We start from the raw sequence: 26509 nt of genomic DNA, 5'->3' as shown, positions 1-26509 counted from the left end.
CCATTATACCCCCATGGGAGGCTGCTCTCCCCCCACACACCCCCATTACACCCCCATGCGGGGGTTTCTCCCCCAGACCCCATTATACCCCCATGGGGGTGTTCCCCCCCATAGACCCCCATTATACCCCTATGGGAGGCTGCTCTCCCCCCATAGACCCCCATTACACCCCCATGGGGGGGTTCCCCCTCACAGACCCCCATTATACCCCCATGGGGGGGTTTCTCCCCCCACAGACCCCCATTATACCCCTATGGGGGCTGTTCTCCCCCCACAGACCCCCATTATACCCCTATGGGAGGCAGTTTACTCCCCATAGACCCCCATTACACCCCTATGGGGGCTGTTCTCCCCCCATAGACCCCCATTATACCCCTATGGAGGGGTTTCACCCCCCACAACCCCCCCTCACCGCTGTAGTCCGGGGGCATCACCAGCTTCTTGAGGCCCGCCCGGGGCGCGGTGACACCGGCGGGACCTGGGGACAGAGCGGAGCTGAGGCAGCGGGAACGGCGATCCCAGCACCCCCGACCCGGGCACACAGGGCCCCATTGTGCCCCATTGTGCCCCATAGAGCCCCATTGTGCCCCATTGAGCCCCACAGCGCGGCCCCATCTGACCTGCCCGGGTCAAGAGCGGCGCCAGGAGCCGCCATCCCAACATGGCCGCCACCACTTCAGTACCGGTAGGGCGTCGCCATGTTGTACGTCCCTAAAAGCGGCACTTCCGGTTGGTATCCTCTCCATACACACACACACCCCCCCCGGAAACACGGAGCAGGAACTTTCGTTCCGGGTGGAATTCCCACTGCTTTGGGGCGTTCCATGGGGTCGCAACTCCCCCCATGGCCTCGGGGTCCGGTTGAGCCCCCCCAGCATCCCTCCCCATGGCGTCCCACACACACAAACACGCGTAGGGCTGTGCTGCGAATGATGCTTTATTTGGGGGGTGTCCCTCGATGGGCTCAGTAGGTGCTGAACACAGCCTGGATGTGCTCCCCGTCCTGCGGCTTGTAGAGACCGACCCCTGCCGTGCGGGCATGGGGTGAGCCGTGGGGCACGGGCCCCATCCTGCATCCCCGCCATAGAGCCATGGCGTGGGCCCCCCATGCCCCCCATGCCATTATAGGTCCTTCCCAACCCAACCCGTTCCATGGATCCATATGATCGATGGATCCATTCCATGGATCCTCTTGCCCTGATGTTGAGCCAACCCAATGGATCCCATCCCATTGGAGCAGCTCCCATCCCACCTCCTGTTCCATGGATCCATTCCAATGGATCCTCTTGCCCTGATGTTGAGCCAACCCAATGGATCCCACCCCATGGGAGCAGCTCCCATCCCACCTCCCATTCCATGGATCCATTCCAATGGATCCTCTTGCCCTGGGGCTGAGCCAACCCAATGGATCCCACCCCATTGGAGCGGATCCCACCCCATGGGAGCAGCTCCCATCCCACCTTCCTGCAGAGCATCGCTGCCGCTGAGGAACTCCCAGTACGTCCGATCCGCGGCGCTCCCGGCCAGCCCGTGGATGGACACCACCATGATCCCCCAGGACATCTGCTCCGTCTGGAAGCTTCCACACAGGGACATAGGGGAACCTGCCCCTAAACCCCTTGGTCCCTCCCCTATGGAGGCTATAGGGCTCACCTATAGACTTATAGGTCACCTACAGGGTCTATAGGTCTCACGTATAGAGTTATAGGTCTCAACTATAGAATCTATAGGTCTCATCTATAGAGTGATAGTCTCACCTGTAGCGTCTATTGGCCTCCCCTATAGAGTTATAGCTCTCACCTACAGTGTCCATAGGTCTCCCCTATAGAGTTATAGCTCTCACCTAGAGAATCTATAAGTCTCACCTATAGAGTTATAGGTCACCTATGGAGTCTATAGGCCTCCCCTATAGAATTATAGGCCTCACCTATAGAATCTATAGGTCTCCCCTATAGCATTATAGACCTCATCTATAGCCTCTATAGGCATCCCCTATAGCAACTCTAGGTCTCCCCTATAGCATCATAGGCCTCCCCTATAGCCCCTCTAGGTCTCCCCTATAGCATTATAGACCTCACCTATAGAATCTATAGGTCTCCCCTATAGCATTATAGGCCTCCCCTATAGCCCCACTAGGTCTCCCCTATAGCATCATAGGCCTGCCCTATAGAATCTATAGGCCTCACCTATAGAATCTATAGGTCTCCCCTACAGCATCATAGGCCTCCCCTATAGAATCTATAGGTCTCCCCTATAGCATCATAGGCCTCCCTTATAGAATCTATAGGCCTCACCTATAGAATCTATAGGTCTCCCCTACAGCATCATAGGCCTCCCCTATAGCCCCTCTAGGTCTCCCCTATAGCATCATAGGCCTCCCCTATAGAATCTATAGGCCTCCCCTACAGCACCATAGGCCTCCCCTATAGAATCTATAGGTCTCCCCTATAGCATCATAGGCCTCCCCTATAGAATCTATAGGCCTCCCCTACAGCACCATAGGCCTCACCTATAGACCTCGGGGTTCTCCTCGGCCGCTGCCTCCATGACCTGCAGCAGCGTGGAGCCGGCGGGGACGCGCACGGCGGTGCTGAAGCTGAAGGGCTTGCCCTGGATGCGGTTGGTGATGGAGAACAGCACGGTGATGGGCTCCGCTGCCGGGGATGCGGTGTTACCGGGGGATGCGGAGCAGGAGCATCCCTCCCCTTGGGGGACCAGCGGTACCTGCGGCTGCGAGCGCGCGCCGGGAGGAGCAACCCGCGCTCGCCGCGTCCAGGTAGGTCCTGCCCAGCAGCGCGGGCACGAGCTGGGCTATGGCCGTGGGCAGCTGGAAGCGATGCTCGGACACCGCGGCCACGGCTTGGGAGCAATCCCATCGCCGAGGGGCGTAAAAGGGCCCTGAGGATTGCAGCGCCTGCGGAGCACGCGGGGAACGGTGGCACCGTGGTCGCGGGTGCCGGTGGGGTCCGTCCCACGCCGGCCCCGTGTACCTGCATGGCCAGCCCCATGCTGTAGATGTTCCCTATGAGGCCGCCGCTCTGCTCCTGCTCATCCAGGAAGGCGTTGGTGACCTCGGCCACAGCCTCGCGGAGCAGGTCCCGCACGTCCTCCAGGTCCGTGCGCCCATGGGTGCACACCAGCGCCAGCACCGCCATGGCCCGGGTGTCTGGGACATTCCCCCCACCACCACCGTCACCATCGGGATGTGTGGGGCTGGCAGAGGGGGGGGCAATGGGGCTGGGGGTGCTCACCCACGGAGAGGGGGCTGGAGGGGCTCAGCAGCTCCTTGGCCAGCTCCACGGAGGCCTCTTGGTAGCCACCAACCCCGGCCAGGCACAGGCTGAGGGCGTCCAGGCTGACGCTGTAAAGGGTGGTCCTGGGGACACCTTCGACCTCTGCAGAGGGAATGTGGGGTGGGGATGGGGGGCGATGGGGGGGGATGGGGGGGGGGGGCGAGGAGATGGATGATGATGGGAAAATGATGGGGGGATGACGGAGGATGATGGGGGGTGATGGGGAGGTGATGGGGAGATGATGGGGAGGTGATGGGGAGGCAATGGGGATGATGGGGAGGTGATGGGGAGATGATGGGGAGGCAGTGGGGATGATGAGGAGGTGATGGTGATGATGGGGAATGATGGGGAGGTGATGGGGAGGTGATGGATGGGGAGGTGATGATGGGGAGGCAATGGGAGGTGATGGGGATGATGGGGAGGTGATGGGGAATGATGGGGAGATGATGGGGAGGCAATGGGGATGTGATAGGGATGATGCGGAGATGATGGGGAGGTGATGGGAGGTGATGGGGATGATGGGGAGGTGATGGGGAGGTGATGGGGAGATGATGGGGAGGCAATGGGGATGATGGGGAGGTGATGGGGAGATGATGGGGAATGATGGGGAGGTGATGGGGAGGTGATGGGGATATGACGGGGAGGCAATGGGGATGATGGGGAGATGATGGGGAGGTGATGGGGAGGTGATGGAGATGATGGTGAATGATGGAGATGATGGGGAGGTGATGGGGATGATGGGGAGGTGATGAGGAGGTGATGGGGATGATGGTGAATGATGGGGATGATGGGGAGGTGATGGGGATGATGGGGAGGTGATGGGGAGGTGATGGGGAGGCAATGGGGATGATGGGGAGGTGATGGGATGATGGAGAATGATGGGGAGGTGATGGGAAGGTGATAGGAGGTGATGGGGAGTAATGGAGAGGTGATGGGAGGTGATGGGGGATGATGGGGATGATGAGGAGGTGATGGGGATGATGGGGAGAAGATGGAGGTGATGGAGGTGAGGGAGATGATGGGGATAATGAGGAGGTGATGGGGAGATGATGGGGGTGATCAGGGATGTTGGGGGGAGAGGATGGGGAGGTGATGGGGGACGACGGGGAGATGACGGGGGGTCAATGTAGAGGAGATGATGACGGGGAGAGGACAGGGAGAGGATGGGGAGGCGCTGGGGACGCAGGCAGGAGGCAGCCCCGGTGTCGTCCCGTGTCCCCCCCCCCAACATCCCACCCTACCCATGTGGGCCAGCTCCCCGTCGGTCGCCTGCTGCAGGATGCGGAGCAGGTCAACGCTCAGCCCCAGGGCCTGGACCTGCTGCGGGTCCTGGCAGGAGGAGAGGAAGGCGAGCACGAGCAGAGCCACCTCCCCCGAGGCCATGTCTGTGGGGACAGAGGGATCGGAGCGGTACCACCAAGCCCTATGGGATGCGGGGAGCATCCCCTGCCCCGTTCCTACCTTTCGGGGCTCTCTTCACCGCCTCCTCCTTCAGCTGCTGGAGCAGCAGCTTCTGCGCTTCCCTGCTGGAGGAGCCGGCCAGGTTCAGGGCCAGGAGGACGCTGGGGTTGGGGCTCGCATCCTCCAGCACGGAGCTCTCCAAGCGCTGCAGCAGCTCCGACACCAGCGCCTGCGGGGCCGCTGTGGGGAGAGAGGGGCTGGGGGTCACCGGAGCGGAGCCCCCCCACACCCCAACCAGGGTCCCGGGGCCCCTTATGGCTCCTGGGCACCGCACTCACCGCAGCCCTGTGCCCATGGGGCACCCAGCAGGGCCAGCAGGACGCCGAGGGACAAAGGCACATGGAGCATCCTCTGGGGCCAGAGCAGCGCTCTGGGCTGCCCAAGCCTCCTCGGTTCCTTATAACAGGTCCCGGTGCCCTTTCCCGGTCACCTTCCCGTAGCCACCGTGTCACCGCCAGGCACCGCAGGCTTATCTGGGTCCCCTGGGCTGGGTCCTGGCTGCGGGGACTGGGATTTTCCATTGGAGGTCATTGGGAAGGAGAAGTGGAACCGTGGGGTGGGGTGGGATGAAGGGAGCTTAAAACTCCTCCAGCTCTGACCCCAAGCCCTTCCACTGGAGCAGCTTGCTCCAAGCCCCTGTGTCCAACCTGGCCTTGAACACTGCCAGGGATGGGGCAGCCACAGCTTCTCTGGGCACCCTGTGCCAGTGCCTCAGCACCCTCCCAGGGAAGAGCTTCTGCCTCAGAGCTCATCTCAGTCTCCCCTCGGGCAGGTTCAAGCCATTCCCCTTGGTCTGTCCCTACAGGCCCTTGTAAAGCCCCTCTCCAGGTTTCCTGCAGCCCCTTCAGGCACTGGAGCTGCTCTGAGATCTCCCCTTCAGGAGCCCCTCGCAGCATCCCCATGTTCCCCCCCTCTGGGCTCTCTCAAGCAGAGCCCATCCCTGTTCTCATGCCCCCAGCTCCGCAGGGGCTCCGTGCATGGCTCCAGGCTCCCACGGGGCTGGTTCTGCTCCGGGCCTTTCCTCCTCAACCTGCTCATGATTATTGCAGAGGCAGGACCAGAAATAACCGGGAGCGAGTGAATAATCCATGAGCCTGGGCAGGGCAGGGGGGAAACAAGGCAGGACCCATCCAACACAACCCAGAGCCCAAGGGCTGGCTCCAACAACAGCCCTGACCCTGCTCTGGGGCTGGAGATGGGCTTCGTCCCCAAGGAACGGGATAAATCCCACCTTAAGGCACCAACAACGCCCCAGGGGCTCGTTCCTCCCCTCCCCTCCAGCCCCAGCTTTTGGGATGCGACAGGATGCTCATCACCACCCTTGCTCCCCAGGCATCCCCACCCCTGCAGGGTGCTCAAGGATGGAGCTCCCCAACGAGCTCTTTAGAGGCAAAAAAAAAACCTCTTTTCTGGTTAAAAAGAGATCAGGAATCTCCCTTTCCAACCCTAAAACGAGGGATTGTTGAGGGGTTGCATCGCTGGTGATGCTCAGGAGGTGATGCTCAACCCGCTGCAGCCCCATGTGTGTCCCTGCGTCAGCCCAAGGAGCGGTCCTGGTGGAGCTGCTGCCAGCACCCACCTTGCCATTGGCTTCCCAGCTGCTCCAGCAGCCCTGGAACGATTTCAAGGCTGGAATAGGGTGGAAGATTCCCTTAGGAGCAGAGGCGATGCGCAGGGACCTTCATCTCACCCTCCCCAATGGGACCAGCCGGGCACCGAAGACCCCCTAAAGCCCCACAGCGGGTTTGGGGAGGGAAGTGAAGCTTCTGTGTTGAGGTAACCCCAAAAGAGGAGCCACAAACCCAGAGAGAGCCTTTATTCCAAAGAGGAAGGGAAGCCGAGGGGTCCGAGCCGAGGAAGATGCTCTGGCTCCCAGCACACGTTGGGATCTCTCCATGAGCACCAAGGAGGTCCTGAACCCCAACAGGGTACTTATAGGCAGAACCACCCCATGGAGCCCCCAGAGAACCCCTGGGGAAGCAGCCAGCAAGCAAAGAGCCCCCCCCCTTCTTTCCCCTCACCTTGAGGCCTGAAGCAATGGGGAGGGGAATTGGGGGGTGCTTGCTGGCTTGGGGAGCGGGGAGCAGCGCACCCCAGCCTGCAGCGCGGTGGGAGGAGGATGCTGTGGGGCCGGGGATGCAGACAGGACCCACACCGATGTCCTCGTGGGTCAGCACCGGGTTAGACCTCGGGAGCAGCGAGCTGCAAAGGAAGCCAAGAGGTGGGAGATGGGGCTTGGGTGAGCCCCCAGCACCCACCACCCCATAGGGACTACGGCTCCCTGCGCCCGCAGTGAGTGCAGAGCATCGAGGTGAAGGTGCTGGAGTGATCCCTGGGGATGGGGGGACATGCAAGGGGTGGGTGCTGCTCCTGGGACCCAGCAGCAGAGCTGGGGCTGGGCTAAATGGGGTTTGACCTGCTCCGAACTGGGGCTTTGCTCTGCTCCTACATGGGGTTTGCTCTGCTCCTCCATGGGGTTTGCTCTGCTTCTACATGGGGTTTGTACTGCTTCTATATTGGGTTTGCTCTGCTTCTACATGGGGTTTGCTCTGCTCCTCCATGGGGTTTGCTCTGCTCCTCCATGGGGTTTGCTCTGCTCCTCCATGGGGTTTGCTCTGCTTCCATGGGGTTTGCTCTGCTCCTCCATGGGGTTTGCTCTGCTCCTCCATGGGGTTTGCTCTGCTCCTCCATGGGGTTTGCTCTGCTCCTCCATGGGGTTTGCACTGCTCCTCCATGGGGTTTGCTCTGCTCCTCCATGGGGTTTGCTCTGCTCCTCCATGGGGTTTGCTCTGCTCCTCCATGGGGTTTGCTCTGCTCCTCCATGGGCTTTGCTCTGCTCCTCCATGGGCTTTGCTCTGCTCCTCCATGGGGTTTGCTCTGCTCCTCCATGGGGTTTGCTCCTCCATGGGGTTTGCACTGCTCCTCCATGGGGTTTGCTCCCCCATGGGGTTTGCACTGCTCCTCCATGGGGTTTGCTCCTCCATGGGGTTTGCTCTGCTTCTACATGGGGTTTGCTCTGCTTCTACATGGGGTTTGTACTGCTCCTCCATGGGGTTTGCTCCCCCATGGGGTTTGCTCTGCTTCTACATGGGGTTTGCACTGCTTCCACATAGGGCTTTGCTCCTCCATGGGCTTTGCTCTGCTCCTACATGCGGCTCCCCGTGCTCCGTGGGGCTGGAGCTCACCTCGGTGTAGCTGGGGGGCTGCGGCATCTCAGCCGATGGGGCTGCCAGGTCTACCCGCGTGGCGCTGGGCACGATCAGCATGGACTGTGGGGGACACACACACGAAACAAGGGGGTAAACCAGCGCTATGGGTCCAGACAGGGCTCAGCCCCCAACTTGCCCTGCACCCCCTGCCCTACCTCGTTGGAGCTGAGGCGAGTGGCCCTGCACCAGAAGTTCGCCGTGGCCACGGCGATGCAGAACTCGAGGATGGTGAAGATGAGCAGCACGATGGAGATCCCGTTCCCTGCGAGCTCCAGGGTGGGGGGAAAACCCCCATCAGCCCCCCTCCCTCAAGGAGGAGGAATCAATCCCCATGGAACCCATCCCACCCCATAGATTGGGGCTCCCTTCACCCCACGGCCAGCCCCAAGGGGTACCAAGGAGCCCTCCGCGTCGCTGCTTTGATGGCTTTTGGGGCACTTCCAGCCTGAGTCATCGCCCGCAAATAGGGCAGGAAGGCGGCGAGGCGCCGGCAGCCGGCTCCGGGCAGGGCCGTGGCTCCCCCCCCCCCACAACCAGCCCCATAGAGCAGCGTGGAACAGCGCCCTCCCTCCCGAAGGGATGGAGAAGGGAGAAGGGAATGGATTCAAGGGGAAGAAGAGCCTGGAAAAGCACACACACACCCCCCCCATATCCCAGGAACCGGTCGGGAAGGATCCGGGAGGATAAAGAAGGGGAGAAGGGGATGCTCCCCAGTGGCAGAGGGGCTTGGAAAAGCTCCCCGTTTCCCAGGAAGGGGTCAGGAAACCTCCAGGAGGGATAGAGAAGGGGAGAAAGGGATGTTCCCAAAGGAGGAGCCTGGAAAACCTTCCCCCATGTCCCAGGAAAGGCTCAGGAAGCATTCAAAGGGATGCAGAAGGGGGGAAAAGGATGTTCCCAAAAGGAAAAGGAGCCTGGAAAACCTTCCCCCATGTCCCAGGAAAGGCTCAGGAAGCATTCAAAGGGATGCAGCAGGGGAAAGGGATGTTCCCAAAAGGAAAAGGAGCCTGGAAAAGCCTCTCATATCCCAGGAAAGGCTCAGGAAGCATTCAAAGGGATGCAGAAGGGGGGAAAGGGATGTTCCCAAAAGGAAAAGGAGCCTGGAAAAGCCTCTCATGTCCCAGGAAAGGCTCAGGAAGCATGCAAAGGGATGCAGAAGGGGAGAAGGGATGCTCCCAAAAGGAAAAGGAGCCTGGAAAAGCCTCTCATATCCCAGGAAAGGCTCAGGAAGCATGCAAAGGGATGCAGAAGGGGGGAAAGGGATGTTCCCAAAAGGAAAAGGAGCCTGGAAAAGCCTCTCATGTCCCAGGAAAGGCTCAGGAAGCATTCAAAGGGATGCAGAGGGGGGAAAGGATGTTCCCAAAAGGAAAAGGAGCCTGGAAAAGCCTCTCATGTCCCAGGAAAGGCTCAGGAAGCATTCAAAGGGATGCAGCAGGGGGGAAAGGATGTTCCCAAAAGGAAAAGGAGCCTGGAAAAGCCTCTCATGTCCCAGGAAAGGCTCAGGAAGGGATGGAGAAGGGAGAAAGGGATGTCCCCAAAAGGCAGAGGGGCCGGGAAAGGTCCCCTATTCCCCAGGAAAGGCTGAGGAAGGGATGGAGAAGGGATGCGGAAGGGGGAAAAGGATGCTCCCAAAAGGCTTCTACCCGGGTTCAGGCAGGTCCGGGCTAGAAGCAAAGGGGGGCCCAGGCTGTGCCCCCCCACCTACCAGGACCAAGTAGCCGTAGTAGTTGAAGCCGGAGTGATAGAGCCCGTTGAGGTTGAGGTCCACGATGAAGGCCACGATGCCCAGGAGGGCGAAGATGGCGCTGATGATGTTCATGGTCTGGCTGCCCTTCACCTGCGGGCGCAGAGGGGCTTTGGGGGCAGCGCAGGGATGTGGGGCGGCCCCAGACCCCATAGGGACACCCATCACTGTGGGTCTATGTCAGGGTAACAGCAAGGCGGGGGGGGGGGGGGGGGTGTGATCCTTTCCTTCCTTCCCATTGCCAAAAATACTCCTGCGAAAGGCTTTGCCCTGATGGGGTTTGGGGCTGCTCCCCCCCCCCCCAATCCTGCACCCACTTTGGGGTGCCCAGCACCACTCACCGCACACTCTGTGGGGCTCTTCTCTGCCCCGATGGACAGACAGCCCGAGATGATGAACTGCCAAAAGGGGAGAGAGGGGGGGGACACCACAGTGAAACACGGCCATGGTCACCCCAAATACCACCCCCCCACCACCCCAGCATCAGCGACCTGCCCATGGGATCACCCATAGGGTCCTGGGGGCACGGTGAGCTCATTGCGTGCTGTTAGGCATTGACTTTGAAAGCCTTCTCCCTGGGAGGACCGGACTGGCGGCGGGCACCATTCCCAACGGGAATCCCTGCCGGTGGGCATCATTCCCAGTGGGAATCCCTCCCCGTCCCCATACTACGCACGGACACGCCGCCCAGGAAAGGGATCTCTCCGATGACGAAGACGGAGGTGTAGACGTTGGTGAGCGTGGTGAGGACGATCCCGAAGCCGATGTGCATGAAGCCGGTCATGATTTGGATGGTCTATGGGATAGCGCCGGGATAGAGCGGGAGCAAGCCATACAAACCCCCCCCGCATCCCGGGATGGGGGTCCCCTTGTCCCCAAGCTGGAGCATTGCAAAGGGGAAGTAGAAACCCTCGGGAATGAGGCAGAAACAGCGGGAATGGGGCAAAACCACCGGGAATGCGGCAGGGAAAGGATTCCCCGGGAATTGCCCCCCCCCCCCGGACTCACCCCCATGACTCGGTTCTTGCCCTTGGGCAGGGTCTCGGCCGTGTACATCACTGCGCGGCTGCCGAGCCGCAGGCTCCCCATGCCCTGCATGGAAGCGGCGGAGGGGGGGCAAAGGGACCCCCCCCTCCCCGGTCCCGGAGCAGCCCCGCTCCCCACCACCGGGGGCGTTCCTACCCCCCCCCCCCCACCCCCAGCATCCCGCGGCCTCGCCCAGACACGCCCCCCAAGGCCCGGCGCTCATTGGGTGGCCGCGGGTGACGTCAGAGGCTGCGGCATCCCCCGGCCACCGCCCAACCCCGCCGTCCGGCCGCGCATCACGGGGTGAGCGGGGGATACGGAGCGTATAGGAGCGTATAGGAACATACAGGACGGTAATGGGGGTGATGGAAGAAGCAGCTCCCCACAACTCTATGGGGTGGGTGGGAGATGCTCACAGGTACCCACTCCTTAGGGGAAGATGCTCAGTGGTACCCGCTCCTTAGGGGAAGATGCTCAGTGGTACCCGCTCCTTAGGGGAAGATGCTCAGTGGTACCCACTCCCTAGGGGAAGATGCTCACTGGTACCCGCTCCCTAGGGGAAGATGCTCAGTGGTACCCGCTCCCTCAGTGGTACCCGCTCCCTAGGGGAAGATGCTCAGTGGTACCCGCTCCCGAGGGGAAGATGCTCAGTGGTACCCACACCTTAGGGGAAGATGCTCAGTGGTACCCGCTCCTTAGGGGAAGATTCTCACTGGTACCCGCTCCTTAGGGGAAGATGCTCAGTGGTACCCGCTCCTTGGGGGAAGATGCTCAGTGGTACCCGCTCCCTAGGGGAAGATGCTCAGTGGTACCCACACCTTAGGGGAAGATGCTCAGTGGTACCCGCTCCTTAGGGGAAGATGCTCACTGGTACCCACTCCCGAGGGGAAGATGCTCACTGGTACCCGCTCCTTAGGGGAAGATGCTCAGTGGTACCCGCTCCTTAGGGGAAGATGCTCAGTGGTACCCGCTCCCTAGGGGAAGATGCTCAGACCCCATCCCACAACACACACATAGGAAAGGATGCTTGACAAAAGCTATCCCCCAAAGTGTTTTGTGTCGTGTCCCACACCCCCCGAAAAGCTCCTGGCTGAGCTACAGCCCCATTTACAGCCCCCCCCCCCGCCAAGGCTGTGGTTGCAGGAGCTCAGACAGGAGGGAATAAAGAGAAAATGAAGAAAGCAAAAAGCTCTTTGCAGCCAGTTCCTGGCAGCAAGATCCATCAAGGCCATTAGGCACAAAGCATCTCCTGCCTGAAAGCTGGGGCTGTGGAGAGCATCACAGGGGGGGTGGATCCCCACATCCCCCTCCCACCCCCATGGGGGCTTCACACCCTGGCCAATGGGGTCCAGCCAAGAGCTCCATGAACACCCTGTGTCAGTAAATGAAAGCCCCATGGATGGAGTTGGGGGGCACGAGGGATCACCCCTCCAACCATCCCCCTGCGTCTGGCCTGGGGCCCCCCGACCCAAGCAATCCTGGGGGGGGGTGGGAGAGCACCAAGACCCCTTCAGCCCATCTCCAATGGCAGCTTCAGGCACTGCAGCCCCAAAGCTGAGGTGCCAACAAGCTCCTCCATGGGATAAACCCCCCCCCAGCACCCATGGGTGCATCACCAAAGGATGGAGCTGAAGGACGCCGCTGTTCTAGCACGCATTTATTCCTATACCAAGGATGCTCACACCACGGCAGGGTCCCCATGAGCATGGGGGGGCCCCATGGCTGCGGTGGGGGCCAGGACCATAGCACTGGGCTCCCCCGGGGCTGCCTCGGGGCCCCCCCTCCTGTTCTCACCCCAGGGCCGCCGCATGGAGCAATAGCAGCCGGTCACGGCCACGGCAACGAGGACGGAGCTCATGGCCACCATGGCCAGTGTGGGGCCAGGGATGGGGAGAGACAGGCCTGTGGGGAGAGCAATGGGGTGAGGGGGGCGGCAACGGGGCAGAGGGGGGGGCAAAGGGGCGGGGGGGGGCGGCGGCAATGGGGCAGAGGGAGGGGCAAAGGGGCGGGGGGGGGCGGCGGCAATGGGGCGGGGGGGGGGGGGGATGGGGGGGGGGGGCGGCAAAGGGGCAGAGGGAGGGGGGCTGCAGTGGGGCAGAGGGAGGGGGGCGGCAGCAATGGGGCAGAGGGAGGGGGGCGGCAGCAATGGGGCAGAGGGAGGGGGGCGGCAGCAGTGGGGCAGAGGGAGGGGGGCGGCAGCAGTGGGGCAGAGGGAGGGGGGCGGCAGCAGTGGGGCAGAGGGAGGGGGGCGGCAGCAGTGGGGCAGAGGGAGGGGGGCTGCAGCAGTGGGGCAGAGGGAGGGGGGCTGCAGCAGTGGGGCAGAGGGAGGGGGGAGGCAGCAATGGGGCAGAGGGAGGGGGGCGGCAGCAGTGGGGCAGAGGGAGGGGGGAGGCAGCAATGGGGCAGAGGGAGGGGGGCGGCAGCAATGGGGCAGAGGGAGGGGGGCGGCAGCAGTGGGGCAGAGGGAGGGGGGCGGCAGCAGTGGGGCAGAGGGAGGGGGGCGGCAGCAGTAGGGCAGAGGGAGGGGGGCTGCAGGGTCCCCCCCAGCTCCATGGGGCAGCTCACACTCACCCGAGTCCCTGCTCTCGCCCCGCACTATGGGCACCAGGGGGCTGCGAGGTGACGGCTCTGCTGCCCTAGGGAACGCTGTGGGGAGCAGGGATGAGCTGGGAAGAGCTGGGAGCAGCCCCAAGGGGCCGAAGCGGACGGTGCCTTCCCCCAGGAGCGCTGCGAGGAGGAGAGCGTCAGGTCCGGGTATCCCCATGGGGAGAGCCCGGATCCCATCGTGGAAGCCGAGATCCACCTCACCTCGGCTGCTGGCGAAGCGCCGGCGCCGGCCCCTGCAGCCGGATGGGGAAGCGCAGCAGGAGCGGTCGGCTCCGTGCCGGGAATGCCAGGAACGGGATACGGGATCATAGGAGCAGGCTCCGGCCACGGCCCTCAGGTGGCAGCGGAGATGGAGCTGCAGGGACAAGCACCTTGAGCTGCCCCATAGCTCGGCAGCGAGCATCCCGAGCCCCCATAGCACAGACCTGGCTGCCGGAGGCGTTCGGGAAGAGGGAGGTATCCAGCGGGAAGCGGAGGGAGCGGTGCCCGCGCTGGGGCAGGGAACGGCCGAGCAGGCACCTGTGGGGATGGGGACCATGGAACCAACGGGGTTGGGAAGGAGCCTTAAGGGCATCAAGTCCAGCCCCATGGCCACCGCTGAGGGCCTTGGCTATAGGGTTTGAGAGCACCTCCATGGCCGGTGCCTGCAGCCCTGCCCTGGGCAGCCTGTTCCAATGGCTGAGCACCCTCTGGGGCAGGAATTGTTCCTCAGCTCCATCTAAACCTGCCCTGGTGCAGCTTGAGGCCGTTTCCTCTTGTCCCATCCCTTGTTCCTTGGGAGCAGAGCCCAGCCCCATCCTGGCTCCATCCTCCCATCGGGCATCCCCCCTATGGGACGAGCTGGGCTCTGCTCCTCCATCACTCACCCCTTGTCCATGACCTTGTACCGCGGCCCCGCGCTCGGGGCGGCCTCGCAGTCATCCCCCAGGAGCCTCACGGGCAGGATGGGGCCCGTGCTCGCCGATGCCTCCACGTTCAGCAGCTCCCCCCGGCCATAGATGGGCTGCAACAGGCGGGAGGCCCAGGTCCCTGCATGGGGATGGGTGCCCTGAGCATCCCCCCAAAGGTGCTGGCCAGGGCAGGGGGTGTGGGGGGTCCTGTGCCCCCCCCATACACATAAAGGGGCTTGGGGGGGTCCCCACTCACTGTCATAGGCATCCAAGGTGAAGCGCAAGCGTCTCCGCTGGGCGACGGTGGAGCCGAAGGGGACCCAAGTGGGGCGGATGGGTCCGGAGGAGACGCTGCCTGTCCTGCACCATGGAGCACCCCAAGGTGGGTGACGGGCCCCGGGGACACCCCATTGTGTGCAGGGCACCCCCCCCTGCCCATCGCCCCCTTACCTGGGGTAGTAACAGTCCACGGGCAGGGAGAAGGGCCTGGCGCGAGCCACGGGCCCCATGGCTATGGGGCGGTAGTGGAGGATGTTGCTGTAGTGGATGGTGTTAGGAAGGAGCTGTGGGAAAGGGGGGGGTCACAACAGGGGTCCCCTCCCTGTCCCCAGCACCCCATGCAAAGAGCCAGGTCTCACCCCTCACACAAGGGATGTCCCTATGGATGCTGCCATCATCTCCATAGCAACGGGTCGGAACTTAAGGCCCAACCCATCCCATGCCATGCTTCCATGGAGGCCACCCGACCCGTGGGTGCAGTGACAACGATGGCACAGGCCCCATGGAGGACCCCATCCCATCCACCCCCAAGAGCTTTCACGCTCACCAGATGCTGCCCCCCTCCTTTGGGACATGGTCCCGTCCCCCCCGCCCTTCATCCTACACCCAATGCATCCCTCACCTCCAGCCTGGTCCCGCAGCCCATGAGGGGATGCTCCAGCCGGAAGCCATCCCCATCAGCAGCCGTCACCCCACAGCCAGACCCCAGGGTCAGCTCCCCATGGAGCACACGGGGCCCCAGGAGAGCAGCTGGGACCATCACGGAGATCCGGGTATGGCCACATGTGATGGACACTGCAATGGGGGGGAGCAGAAACAGGGCTGAGCATGGGGACACCCACATATTGGCTTTTATGGCCGTGGGGAAAGGTGGCCCCAGGGGCTGAGCTGCTTCGTGCTGGTGCCCCATGGCACCAGTGTGGTTGTGCTGCTCCTCAAGCATCCCAATGGGGGATGCAGGAGCCAGCCCAGGGCTTCCCTCGCTGCAGATCCAGCTCTGGGGCAGCAGCACGAGAGGGACCTGGAGCTGATGGAGAGAGGCCAGAGGAGGCCATGGAGATGCTGCGAGGGCTGGAGCAGCTCTGCTCTGGAGCCAGGCTGAGAGAGCTGGGCTGGGGCAGCCTGGACAAGAGAAGGCTCCTGAAGGGGAGACCTGAGAGCAGCTCCAGTGCCTGAAGGGGCTGCAGGAAACCTGGAGAGGGGCTTGGGACAAGGGATGTAGGGACAGGCCAAGGGGAATGGCTTGAACCTGCCCGAGGGGAGACTGAGATGAGCTCTGAGGCAGAAGCTCTTCCCTGTGAGGGTGCTGAGGCGCTGGCACAGGGTGCCCAGAGAAGCTGTGGCTGCCCCATCCCTGGCAGTGCTCAAGGCCAGGTTGGACACAGGGGCTTGGAGCAAGCTGCTCCAGTGGAAGGGGTTGGGGTTGGAGCTGGATGAGCTTTAAGCTCCCTTCATCCCAAACCAGGCTGGGATGCTCAGCCCCAAGGAGCTTGAGGAGGAGACCCTGGTCCTCATCCCCCAGCAGCCATCCATACCCAAACCCCCCTTACCCAGAGCCTCGTGTGCCCAAGCTGCAGCCCCAAGGAAGAACAGGAACCAGCATCTCCTGAGAGCCTTCATCATGAGGAGGAAGAGGAGGAAGAGGAGCAGCTCCCATTGATGGCTTTTACACCTGAGCCATGGGGGGGGCTGCTGCAGCTCTGCCAATGGGAGGGCGGGTGGTGGCTGCATCCCTTACTCAGCCCATTGCACACACCTGGGGCCATCTCCTCCTCCTCTTCCTCTTCTTCCTGTCCTCCCTTTCCTCCTTTTCCTCCTTTTCCTCCTCTTCCTCCTCTTCCTCCTCTTCCTCCTCTTCCTCCTCTTCCTCCTCTTCCTCCTCTTCCTCCTCTTCCTCCTCTTCCTCCTCTTCTTCTTCCTCCTCTTCCCAGGAGCAAACCAAGGGCCCTGCTCCCTCTCCCTGTCCTTGCTCCTTCCCCTGCTCCTTGTCCCTGCCTTGGGGCCGATGGAGAAGGACGGGCTCAATCCCTGCCCTCATCACCCCAAAAGATGCTGGTCCCACACGCAGGGTGATGAGCGCGCCCTCGTGCCACCCTCCTATGGGTCACCTTGGTCCCGAGCACAGGGACTGGTCCCCAGCCTGGAGATCCTGGAGGCTTTATCTCCACGGATAAAGGTGGGGAGCACCAGCATCCCAAGAGCAGGTCTGGGTCCTGTGTCTTGGAAGGATGCTGGAGCCTTGGAGGGGTTTGGGAGATGGCAAGGAGGAGGCTTCAGGATGGAGAAGATGGAATGGGGCCTGCTCCTCGTGTGATGTGGAGCAGCGAGGGGTGATGGGCTGAGCTGGGCTCTGCAGCCCATAATGAGGGAAAAGGGGGAGATGTGGAGCTGAAATGGGGGGGGGAACCCACCTCACCCCAACAAGGGGAGCCCATGAGCCCATCCTGGGGTGATGCTGCCCTGGGTTCTCTGCTCCCAAAGCATCCCGGTCCTCCTGGGCATCCATCCCCATCCCGAGCTGCTGGGATCCCCTTGGATTTAGGGCAGTGGCTGCCTCTTCATCCCCTTCTCCTCCCCTTTTCCCAAGGGTTGCCCCTTGGAGACGGTTCCCTCCGTGGGTCTGGGGGACACAGAGCAGGGATAACACCCCTGGGGTGGCAGGGATGCAGTGGGGATCCGAGGCTTGGCATCACCGGTACCCAGGAATTGCTCCGCTTCCCAGGGAAAAGGCGTTCTCCTGGAAGCAGCCCTGTGAGAACCAGGTGGAAGCGAAGCACAAGGCTGGCTTTTGGGGTTCCTATGGGGATGTAAAGCTCTTCCCAGGAAGCAGGGACCTCCTGTGAGCAGCACTGCTCCATCCCAGGCTATTTTCGTTGGAAAAAGCAGGACTTTGGGGCTCGGAAAAGGCTTCCCAGCGGGCTCACAAACTTGTGCTGTGCTGCTGGGAAGGGATGCACCCAGCCAGGCTTTCCCATTGCATCCTATGGGATGCTGGAGCCTTGGAATGAAGCCATTGGATGCGGGAGAGCCATTTGCACCCCATGGGGTAGACCTGTTGTCCGGCCCTGTGCGAGCAGCAGATGGGGATTGGAAAGTATGAAGATCCAGCAAAGAACAGAATTCCAGCTGTCAGGAAAGCCAACCCCCACCTACACGAACAGGAGGAATAATAACATCCAAGGAATGTGTTGGATCTATCAGCAAAGCCAGGAATTCCTCCATATTAAGGGCTGGACCGCTGCACCGAGCGGCTTTGCCTCCTCCCCGCATCCCCTCAGCTTAAAGCTTCCCTATCCCAAAGAGCTCCGCACATCCTCCCTTGGGATGCTGCCGTCCCCACCTGGAGCTGCTTTCTCCATGGACCCTTCCCTTGGCAAAGGGGCCTTGGCTCTTCGGGGCCGCAAGGCTGAAGCCGTCAGGAATGCTTTGGGAATGCGGGAGGAAATCCAGCGGAGCCGGAGCTTTCAGCCGGGTGCGGATGCTGGAAGCCAGCCCGGCTGCCTAAAGGCTCAAGAGGGGATCCCAGCATTTCCACGCCGGTTAAAGCGGTCCTTACCCTGCGGAGGCTGGCAATGGGAGCCCTGCTTAGCATCGGGCTGTTGAAAGGGGCTCCTCCTCCGTTGGGAGGTTCCAGCCTGAGAGGCACCGGGAGTGCGAGGAAGGGGCTGAACCCCATCCGTGCCCGTGTTTTCCCTGGAAAAGGGAAAGCCCTTTACAAGGCCAAGGGCTTGCTCCCTGCGGGATGCCACGGGCAGCTCCACGGGATGCAGGCTGGACACAGGCTGCCCTAAGGGGAAGGTGTCCCGGGATGGGGGAGCTTCAAGCTCTCTTCATCCCAACCCCTTCCAGGGTTCCAGCTCCGTGGGATGGGGACCGCATCCCGCTGCTGGCCCCAGCGCTGGGAGCTGCGGGCTTCCAAAGCGGGACTCCCGGCTCCCTCTAGGGTCAAGGGAAAGGGAAAGGCACTTCCAAGCCTCGCTCCTGCAATCCTGCGGCTGGGATCTGGTCCTTTCTGGGACCGTGGGGTGAAGCTTGAGCCGGGGTACGGCTCCTAAGCGCTGCCAATGCGGTGCGAAGCCACCTGCAGGTCCTTGTACCCGAATATTCCCGTTCCAAGGAACAGCCTGGCGACATTCCTAAGCTCCAAGGGAGGAAAATTCCCACGTGGAATCCTGTCCCCCAGCCCTGAGCCCTGCTGCTCTCATGGGTAGAGGTTAAATCCCACCTTGTCCTGTTTGCTCCTTGTCCTGCGGCGCAATCCCACTGGGATCAAGGGGATTTGTTCCCTGGTGCGGAGCCAGAGCTCTGGAGCACAGAGGAGGATGAGGATGAGAAGGGATGGGACCAGCAGCCAGCATCCGACATCCAACCCCCATGGAAGCTGGGGGGGGGGGGTTCTTCCCAAGCCTGGAGGCTCCCATCCCTCCTGGAGAGCACTGGGAATGGTGAGCAGCGGAAAGGGAGACCCGTGGCCAGCCAAAGGGAGGAAGGGGCACCCCGAGCTTATCCCTATCCCACGGGAGCTCAGCTCTCGCTTCCTGCCACAGACAGCCCCATCCCTGCGGGTCCCGATGGAGCCCGCACCGGGCCCTGCGTCCTTCCCGCAGGGATGGAGCCGTGGCTCCGGAAGGAGAAGCCCAAAGGCAAGGCAATAAAGGAGCTTCCCTTTCTCTTGAGGCATTCCCAGCCTCGTTCCTCACTCTTGGCCGAAGCCACCTCATTGAGCAAGAGGGATTTCCATGCGCAAACTTCCTGCAGGGAGCAAAGGGCATTGGGATCAGCACGGCAACGGGGAGACCACAGGGAAGAAGAGGAGGATAAAGGCAGGCTGGAGGAGGTACCCGGCTGGGGACGAGCTGCCGGGAGCAGGATGGGATGCGGGACACCTCCACCGGGGGATGCCAGAGCTGCTTGCGATCCCCAGGGACGCATCCGTGCGCTGCTTCCTGGAGCTGAGGGCCTCATCCTGCTCCATCCCTAGGGAATGGCGGCCACCACGGTGACGGATGTCGGAGGAGTGCGCATCATCACGGAAGTCATCCCGGCCTCCGACCCCCGTGCGGCCCAATTGGCTCCCAGCTCCAGGCCGGCGGCAGCCCCGGTGTCCTTCCAAGTCCAAAGCTTCCGAAGGGCTCAGCCCAAGGCGCTGGGGGTGAGAGGCGGCATTCCCGAGGGATGGGGCACCCGCGATGAGCATCCCATGGGAATGTGCTGCTGGAGGGGGCTCCCTGGCTGGGGGAAGAGGCAACGGGATGGAGGTGGGATGCTGGTGATGCCCATCCTTCCTTAGACCATCCACATCTTCACCGGCATCATCCACATCTGCTTCGGGATCATCCTGACGGCATCGGAGCGCAGCAAACCTCCCCTCCCCGTGGCCAGCGGGGTCCTCTTCTGGCTGGGGCTCCTGGTAAGCAGGGATGTGCTTGGCCTCCATCTCCTCGGTGTCCAATGAGGACAAAGGGATGCGGGTGGACGTGGGAGCAGATCCCTTTGCCACCCGCATCTCCCACCCTCTTGGTGGGGATCCCCAGCGGGATGGGCACTGGGATGTGTGGGATGGGAGGGGAACGTCCCCACTGATGCCTCTGTTCCCTGAGCAGCTCCTGGCCTCGGGCATTCTGCTGGTGGAAAGCGAGAAGCGAGACAGCATCCTCCTGGTGAGGGGGAAAGGGGCGGGGGGGGTGGTCCTGGGGTCCCATTGCTTCCATGTCTCCTGCTCCTTCCAGTGGCTGCTGGGATCCCTCCTGCGGGATTCACCCCATAGGGTCCATGCCCCGTGCTTGGGAGTCTGGGCCTCCAGGAGGGGCTGGGTGGCGTGATGGGGACAAAGGGCACACACGAAGGGGATGCTCTGCGTGGATCCCGGGGGGATTAACCCGTGCTGGGATGCTCAGGGAGCTGCTCCCAGGGCCTCCGTCCTGGTGGGAAGGGACGGAGCCGCTGATGGAAGGGGCCTCCTCCCGCAGGTCAAGGCGTGCTGCGTGTTCAATGCCGGCCTCATCCTGAGCACCCTGGTGGCCGCCCTGCTCCACAGCACGGCCATCACCCGGGACAGCCCCGGCTGCGAGCCCGGCTCTGGGATCCGGCTCAGACCCGAGTGGTGCTCGCACAGCGAGAGCAAGGTTAGAAACCCCCCCCCCGTTTTGTCCCGTTGCGATGCAGGGTCCCAGCCTCCATCCCAGAGCGGTTGCCAAAGCAACGGAGCGGGATGGAGGGGGGAAAAGGGACCCTTCCCTCCGGCTCCTCGCAGCTCCTGAGCAATGGGATGGATTCCCTGCTCGTGGTCTTCATCCTGCTCGAGTTCTGCGTGGCCGTGGCGGTGCTGGCCTTCGGGTACCACGCTGTCAGGCAGCACAGCTACACCCGCATGGTGAGGGGTGGGCGGGGAGGCAGGGCTGCACCCTGATCCCGGAGCCTTCGGGATGTTGGCTCCGGCATCCCATGGGATCAGGGCAGCTTTCCCTCCCCAGAGGGGCTCCCCACATCCTCTTTATGGCTCCCAAAGCGGCATTCCGTCCTTTATCCTCTCCTTTAGGTGATGTAGCCATGGCCAGGCACGGAGCCATCACTATTAAGAGCTGCATCCGCGATGCTGGGGAGCCCCGGGGATGCTCCCTGATACCCGGGGGTGTTGGGAGCGGAGCTTGAGACCCCCGCTACCCCCGGGGCAGGGCACCGCGGTCCTCAGCGCCACAATAAAGGCTCTTTAATGCATTGGCATCACTGCGGGGATGAAGGGACCGCTGCGATGGGGACGGGGAGAGCACCGGGTACCGCTCTGGGCCCGTCTGCCCTCAACAAAGATGGCGGCGGCCGCCTGGTGCCGTTGAGGAAGCGGGAAGAGGTGGGGGGGTGATGCCCGACTCCAAGATGGCGGAGGAGGCGTCGCCGTGGTGCGCGCGTTGACGTCATCACGCCGCGCCCATCGCGAGGGGGCAACGTGGAGGATGGAGGAGGAGCGGGAGGGGACCCCGGGACCGGGCAATGGAGGGGGCGAAGCGGCGGCCCCGGTCCCGGCCCCGGTCCCGGTCCGGAGGCGTCGGAAAGCGGCCAAGAAGCGGAAGGAGGCGGCGGCGATCCCGAGGGGCAAACCCAAATCGGGGCGGGTGTGGAAGGACCCCGGCAAGAAGAGGTTTGGGGTTTGGGGGGGGGGGTCTCTGGTGATGGGAAGGGGTTTGGGGGTCCCCAGCACATGGAGCTGATGGGGCGAGGCCATGGGGATGCGGCGAGGGGGCAGGCTCCCTCCCCGTCCCATCGGTGACCCCATAGGGGAAGGGGTGTGGAGGAGCTGGGGCCGTTGCAGGTGTGGGGTCGGGGGGTCCCGGCTCAGCTCTGCCTCCTTTGCCCCCCTCCCACCCCAGGTTCTCCCACATGATCCGGGACAAGGCCCTGCGCAGCTCCTGGCCTCGGAAGCTGCGGGAGCGGCAGGAGAAGAAGCTGGTGCAGGCCCTGGCTCGGCAGCTGCAGGATGGGAAGAGGAGGGAGCGAGAGGTATCAGGGCCCCCCATTGCCCCCATTGTCCCCATGGGGAAGGAGATGATGTGGTCCAGCAGCCATGGGATGTGTCCAGAGAGGGATGCTCCGCATCCTCCGCATGAGGCTCTGGTACCCTCAACAGCAACAAGTTCCTCTTGTAAGAGATGCTCCAGCCCCTGAGCATCCCTGTGGGCTCCTCTGGCCCCTCTCCAGCAGCTCCCAGTCTCTTGTACTGGGACACGGGGCTCCAGGCGTGGCCTCCCCTGGGTTCAGTAGAGGAGCATCACCTCCCTGGGCTGCTGCCATGCTGCTGATGCAGCCCAGGGATGCTCCTGGAACAGGAACCTGCTCATGGTCAAGCCATCACCCCCCAACCGGGTCCTTCCCGTTGCGGGGCACCCCCATTTACTGGTGCCACTTGCCCTTGTGGGGCCTCAGAAGGTTTCTCCCCTATGGGGCGTCCCATTCGTGGCAGCACAGCTCGAGGTGCCCCTTGGAGGGGGCCACTGATCCCTTGGGAATACCCCAATCCAAGGGGATGCCCCATTCCCTTTGCTTGGATGGGCTCAGGACCACGTTGCAGGGTCAGGCTGTGTCCGCCCCATGTGTGTGTGCCCCCATGTAGGGCTGTGGGCCCATGGGATTAGAGTGGCAGAGCCCCAAACCCATCCCGGGAGCAGCTGGGATGGGAAATGCCCTGGGGTGGAGCCAAATTCCATAGGGAATTCGCTGACGTGTGCTCCAGGCTGGAGCAAGGGGGGAGCTGCTGGTGCAGCGGTTCCTGAGCAGCACTGGCAGATGGATGGATGGGGGGGAATGGGGATGCTCCTGGTGCGGGATTAAGGCAGGAAGTGGGAATGACCTGGCCCTGTTCCCGCAGGAGAAGAAGCGGCGGCGGGAGGAGAACCTCAAACGGCGGCTGGAGAATGAGCGCAAGGCGGAGATCGTGCAAGTGGTGAGGGGCCGGGGCAGCAGCGGGTCCTGTCCCTGCATCCCATGGGAAGAGCAGGGAACGGCGTCGGGAAGGGCTCCTCCGTGCCAGGGGAGGAGCCAAGGGGATGCCGCTGGGGATCCAGGCTGAGGTTGCTCTGGAAGAGCCCCGGGAGCTGTGGGGCCAGCCCCATGGAAGGGTTTGAGGCTGAAGCACCAAGGGGTCCTGCAGCCCCGTTAGGGACCGGAGCAGGGATCTGGAGCCTGATCCATCCTCCTTTCATCCCCTTCCTTCCCTCCAGATCCGGAACCCTCTGAAGCTGAAGCGAGCCAAGAAGAAGCACCTGAGGCGGGTGGAGAAGAGGGATACCCTGGCCCTGCTCCAGAAGGCTCCCATCGGGAGCAAAGCAGCCATGGAATGAGCTGGGAATCACCGCCAGGCTCCAGGGCTCCGTGGGTCCTGCTGCTTCCTTCCCCCTCGCCTCCCCATAAGCAGGATGCAGTGGGGCAGAGCTGGGGTGGGCTCTGCAGCCCCGTGGGCCCCACAGGAGCCTGCTGCTGGGGCCTGGCCTGGCCTGGGGCTGGAAGAATGGCTTCAAATGGCCAAATCTGCCTTTTCTGTACCAAAAATGAGTAGGAACTGAGCCCAAAATGCCCTCCCAATGGCTTTGTGTGTGGGGGGGGCGGGTGATGGGGCCACCTTGGGGTCTCCTCTGTGCTAAAGGAGCTCATCTCCTATGGGAAGATGATCTATCCATCCCGTTGGGAATGAGCCCTGGAGCGCATCCCAAAGGCAGGGGGTTTGTTTCTGCTGCCCTATGGGGAGGGGACGGGAATGTGGGGCTGGTAGCCCATTCTCCATCCCTCGTGAGGGTGTCACTGGGTGGGCAAACAGGAGGTTCCAATGGGATAAAGCCCTGGAATGGGAGCATGTGGTGGTACCCAGCTCCAGGAGCTTCATCCTGGTGGGAACGCCGTGGGATGAGCAGTGCACGGGGCAGAAGGAAGCTTAGGGGAGGGTTAATGACAGCTGGGGGACCCCAATGTGTGGGGCAGAGCTTGACGTTGCCCCACGGAGCAGGATTGGGGATGGGGATTGCTCCCTTTGAGGGCTTCCAGAGGCAAGGAAGGCGGCGTCTATGGGGTGCACTGGGGCTATGGGGCGGTTGCCAGCGGGTCACGGGGCAGAAGGGCTTTGCCCTCGTTGCTTCCTGGTTAATGAATGATTCCCAAGGCATGGAAAAGCCCAACCTCTTCCACCACCTCCCTCCCCACACTTCCCCCCCAGCCTTTGCCCTGCTGGTAAGAGGTGAGGGTTGGGGGGGGGGGTGTGGGGTGTGGGTTGGAGCCCATCCCCGTGGCTTTGGGGCGGCTGTTGTTCCTAATGGGGTCTACGTGGCGTCCCCTAACCAGGGTTGGGATAGAGCCAGCGCCTCGCTGGGATCCCTGCCTGCATAGGAATGGGGTCTGTGTGGGAATGGGGGGCCCATAGGCTGTGCCCCCCCCCCCCATCCCTTGTCCCCTTGCCCATGGTCTTGGGGTGCAGAGGAGGAGAATGGGGAGGGGGAAAAGTGGGTGCTGGGGGTGGGGGAGAGGAGCAAAAGGGGTGTCCCTGTTGTTGGGGGGGGGGGGGGCTGGATGTTGTGGGGTGTCAATGGGGTGATGCTGCCACTTGGATGCTGCATCCAGCCCTGGTGTCCTCAGCATCAGGCCATGAGGATGCTCCGGGGCTGGAGCCGGGTTGGGAGCAGTGGGGCTGCGTGGGGAGCTCCGAGCAGCTTCCAGTGCCTGAAGGGGATGCAGGGATGCTGGGGATGGGGGTGATGGGACGAGGGGTGACGGGGTCGGAATGGAGCAGGGGGGATCCAGCTTGGCTGCAAGGAAGGAATCCTTCCCTATGAGGGTACCCAGAGAAGCCGTGGCTGCCCCATCCCCGGCAGCGCTCAAGGACACGGGGGGCTTGGAGCCCCCTGCTCCAGCGGAAGGCAGGGGTTGGGGTTCGGAGCTGGATCCCCCCCCCTATCCCACAGCCCACGGGCTGCAGTGGGTCAGGCCGCCCTGCTGCTCCTCTCCATCCCCACAGGTGCCCCATGGTGGAGGTGACGGTGACGCCGCGCTCCTCCCTCGCCGACCGCCCGGTGCGGGTGCTCGTGCGGGGTCTGTCCCCGTGCCAGCTCATCACCCTGCGGGCCTGGCTCCGGGATGAGCAAGGGGAACGCTTCCAGGCCCGGGCTTTCTTCCGTGCCGATGCTAGGGGTGAGGTGGATCCCGGTTACCAGCCTGCCCTCGGTGGCACCTACAGCGGCCTCTCCCCTATGGGGCTGCTGTGGTCCCTGCAGCCGGATACCCCCTTCCGCCGCCTGCTCAAGCGGGATGTGACCGGCAGCCCCTTCCGCATCCACGTGGAAGCCTTCGATGGTGTCCTCCTGTTCGATGGGCCCCGGCACCCACCCTTGGCTTCGTGCGAAGCCGAGCGCTGGTTTGTGGGTGCCGGGGTGCAGCGGGTGCCCATCAGGGAGGGCAGGGTGCGGGGAGCCCTCTTCCTGCCGCCCGGTGAGCCAAGGGATGCAGGGCGGGCGGTGAGGGAGCATCCCTTGGGATGCGCGATGGAACCGGCGCTCAGTGCCGGTTCCTGGGGCTCCCCCATAGGACCAGGACCCTTCCCGGGCGTCGTGGACCTCTTTGGGGCTGCAGGAGGGCTCATTGAGTTCCGAGCGGGGCTCTTGGCCAGCCGGGGTTTTGCGGTGCTGGCTTTGGCTTTCTTTGCCTACGAGGACCTGCCCCGCACCATGGCCCTGCTCGACCTCGACTACTTCGAGGAGGCGACGGCGGTGCTGCTCCGGCACCCCAAGGTGAGCGCCGCGGCACCCATCAGTGGGGTGCAGGATGGGGAGGTCCACGGAGGGGGCAGCTTTAAGGTCCCTTCATCCCATGGCGCATCCCACCCCATGGTGCTCCCAGGTGCGAGGCCCCGGCTTGGGGGTCATCGGCGTCTCCAAAGGAGCAGAGGTGGCTTTGGCCATGGCCTCCTTCCTGCCGGCGGTGCTGGCCACGGTGTGGATCAACGGCACCGCTTTCCTCCACGGCAACCCCTTGGTCTACAAGGACCTCCGCATCCCAGCTCTGCCCTATGGGATCGAGCGCATGCTCATCGCCGACATGGGGGCCTTGGACAGCTCTGCTGTCTTCAGCGACCCCCAGCACCCCGATCCCGGCTCCTCGGCCATCCCGGTGGAGAGGATCCGGGGGAAGGTGCTGTTTGTGGTGGGAGAAGCCGACCGCAGCCTCAACAGCAAGCTCTACGCCGCGCTGGCCGTGGCGCGGATGCCGCCGGAGCGGGCTCGCATCCTCTCCTACCCTGGGGCCGGGCACCTCATCGAGCCCCCTTGCTCCCCGCTTTGCAGCGTGTCCTGCCTCAAGGGCAGCCCCCGGCCCCTGCTTTGGGGGGGGGAAGCCAAGGCTCACGCCAGGGCTCAGGAGCACTCGTGGGAGGAGATCATCCGGTTCCTGGAGCGGGAGCTGGGATGCGCCGGGGCGAAGCTGTGATGGGGACGGGGAAAGGGATGCGGTTAATAAAGAGAGAGCGACGCTGCC

General features: G+C 63.0%; 6 protein-coding genes across 8 annotated transcripts; 3 read left to right on the top strand and 3 right to left on the bottom strand.

The window, feature by feature from the left end:
• Positions 1-923: 923 nt before the first annotated feature.
• LOC134174498 (cobalamin binding intrinsic factor-like) lies at positions 924-5114 on the bottom strand. The gene is given in 9 exon segments (XM_062639525.1): positions 924-1026; positions 1461-1579; positions 2510-2691; positions 2693-2914; positions 2991-3166; positions 3252-3395; positions 4535-4678; positions 4755-4934; positions 5033-5114. Coding segments are annotated over 9 exon segments (1299 nt in total). The 5' UTR covers positions 5103-5114; the 3' UTR covers positions 924-964.
• Positions 5115-6788: 1674 nt separating this feature from the next.
• Positions 6789-10874, bottom strand: LOC134174495 (membrane-spanning 4-domains subfamily A member 12-like). The gene is made up of 7 exons (XM_062639520.1): positions 10713-10874; positions 10381-10500; positions 10046-10102; positions 9666-9797; positions 8119-8232; positions 7940-8023; positions 6789-6956 (listed from the first exon to the last, which is right to left on the bottom strand). Exons 1-7 carry the CDS (start codon positions 10800-10802, stop codon positions 6936-6938), a joined length of 618 nt encoding a protein of 205 aa, XP_062495504.1. The 5' UTR covers positions 10803-10874; the 3' UTR covers positions 6789-6935.
• A 3312-nt stretch (positions 10875-14186) lies between these two features.
• LOC134174501 (zona pellucida sperm-binding protein 3-like) lies at positions 14187-16125 on the bottom strand. Its single transcript, XM_062639530.1, has 5 exons — positions 16057-16125; positions 15129-15301; positions 14678-14790; positions 14484-14587; positions 14187-14366 (listed from the first exon to the last, which is right to left on the bottom strand). Exons 2-5 carry the CDS (start codon positions 15264-15266, stop codon positions 14200-14202), a joined length of 522 nt encoding a protein of 173 aa, XP_062495514.1. The 5' UTR covers positions 15267-15301; positions 16057-16125; the 3' UTR covers positions 14187-14199.
• A 3110-nt stretch (positions 16126-19235) lies between these two features.
• Positions 19236-21226, top strand: LOC134174496 (membrane-spanning 4-domains subfamily A member 15-like). Of its 2 annotated transcripts, none has more exons than XM_062639523.1 (7): positions 19236-19343; positions 19488-19649; positions 19797-19916; positions 20110-20166; positions 20476-20631; positions 20760-20879; positions 21045-21226. In XM_062639523.1, the coding sequence occupies exons 2-7, from the start codon at positions 19491-19493 to the stop codon at positions 21051-21053; spliced, it is 621 nt and encodes a 206-aa protein (XP_062495507.1). In that variant the 5' UTR covers positions 19236-19343; positions 19488-19490; the 3' UTR covers positions 21054-21226. The 2 variants fall into 2 exon arrangements, with proteins under 2 accessions (XP_062495507.1, XP_062495506.1); XM_062639522.1 differs by having other exon boundaries at positions 19237-19343; positions 19488-19658.
• Positions 21227-21434: 208 nt separating this feature from the next.
• Positions 21435-23415, top strand: CCDC86 (coiled-coil domain containing 86). The gene is made up of 4 exons (XM_062639519.1): positions 21435-21641; positions 21871-22000; positions 22866-22940; positions 23218-23415. The coding sequence occupies exons 1-4, from the start codon at positions 21457-21459 to the stop codon at positions 23335-23337; spliced, it is 510 nt and encodes a 169-aa protein (XP_062495503.1). The 5' UTR covers positions 21435-21456; the 3' UTR covers positions 23338-23415.
• Positions 23416-23914: 499 nt separating this feature from the next.
• Positions 23915-26487, top strand: LOC134174500 (acyl-coenzyme A amino acid N-acyltransferase 1-like). 2 transcript variants are annotated; one of them, XM_062639529.1, is made up of 5 exons: positions 23915-24202; positions 24264-24289; positions 24999-25468; positions 25565-25767; positions 25877-26487. In XM_062639529.1, exons 1-5 carry the CDS (start codon positions 23939-23941, stop codon positions 26459-26461), a joined length of 1548 nt encoding a protein of 515 aa, XP_062495513.1. In that variant the 5' UTR covers positions 23915-23938; the 3' UTR covers positions 26462-26487. The 2 variants fall into 2 exon arrangements, with proteins under 2 accessions (XP_062495513.1, XP_062495511.1); XM_062639527.1 differs by lacking the exons at positions 23915-24202; positions 24264-24289 and having other exon boundaries at positions 24961-25468.
• Positions 26488-26509: the final 22 nt, after the last annotated feature.

This window comes from Pezoporus occidentalis, unplaced genomic scaffold, assembly GCF_034315485.1.
Source record: "Pezoporus occidentalis ecotype Australia unplaced genomic scaffold, CSIRO_AGI_Poc_V1 ctg600, whole genome shotgun sequence".
In the NCBI taxonomy this organism is placed as follows: domain Eukaryota; kingdom Metazoa; phylum Chordata; class Aves; order Psittaciformes; family Psittacidae; genus Pezoporus; species Pezoporus occidentalis.
This window is presented reverse-complemented; position numbering and strand designations above follow the sequence as displayed.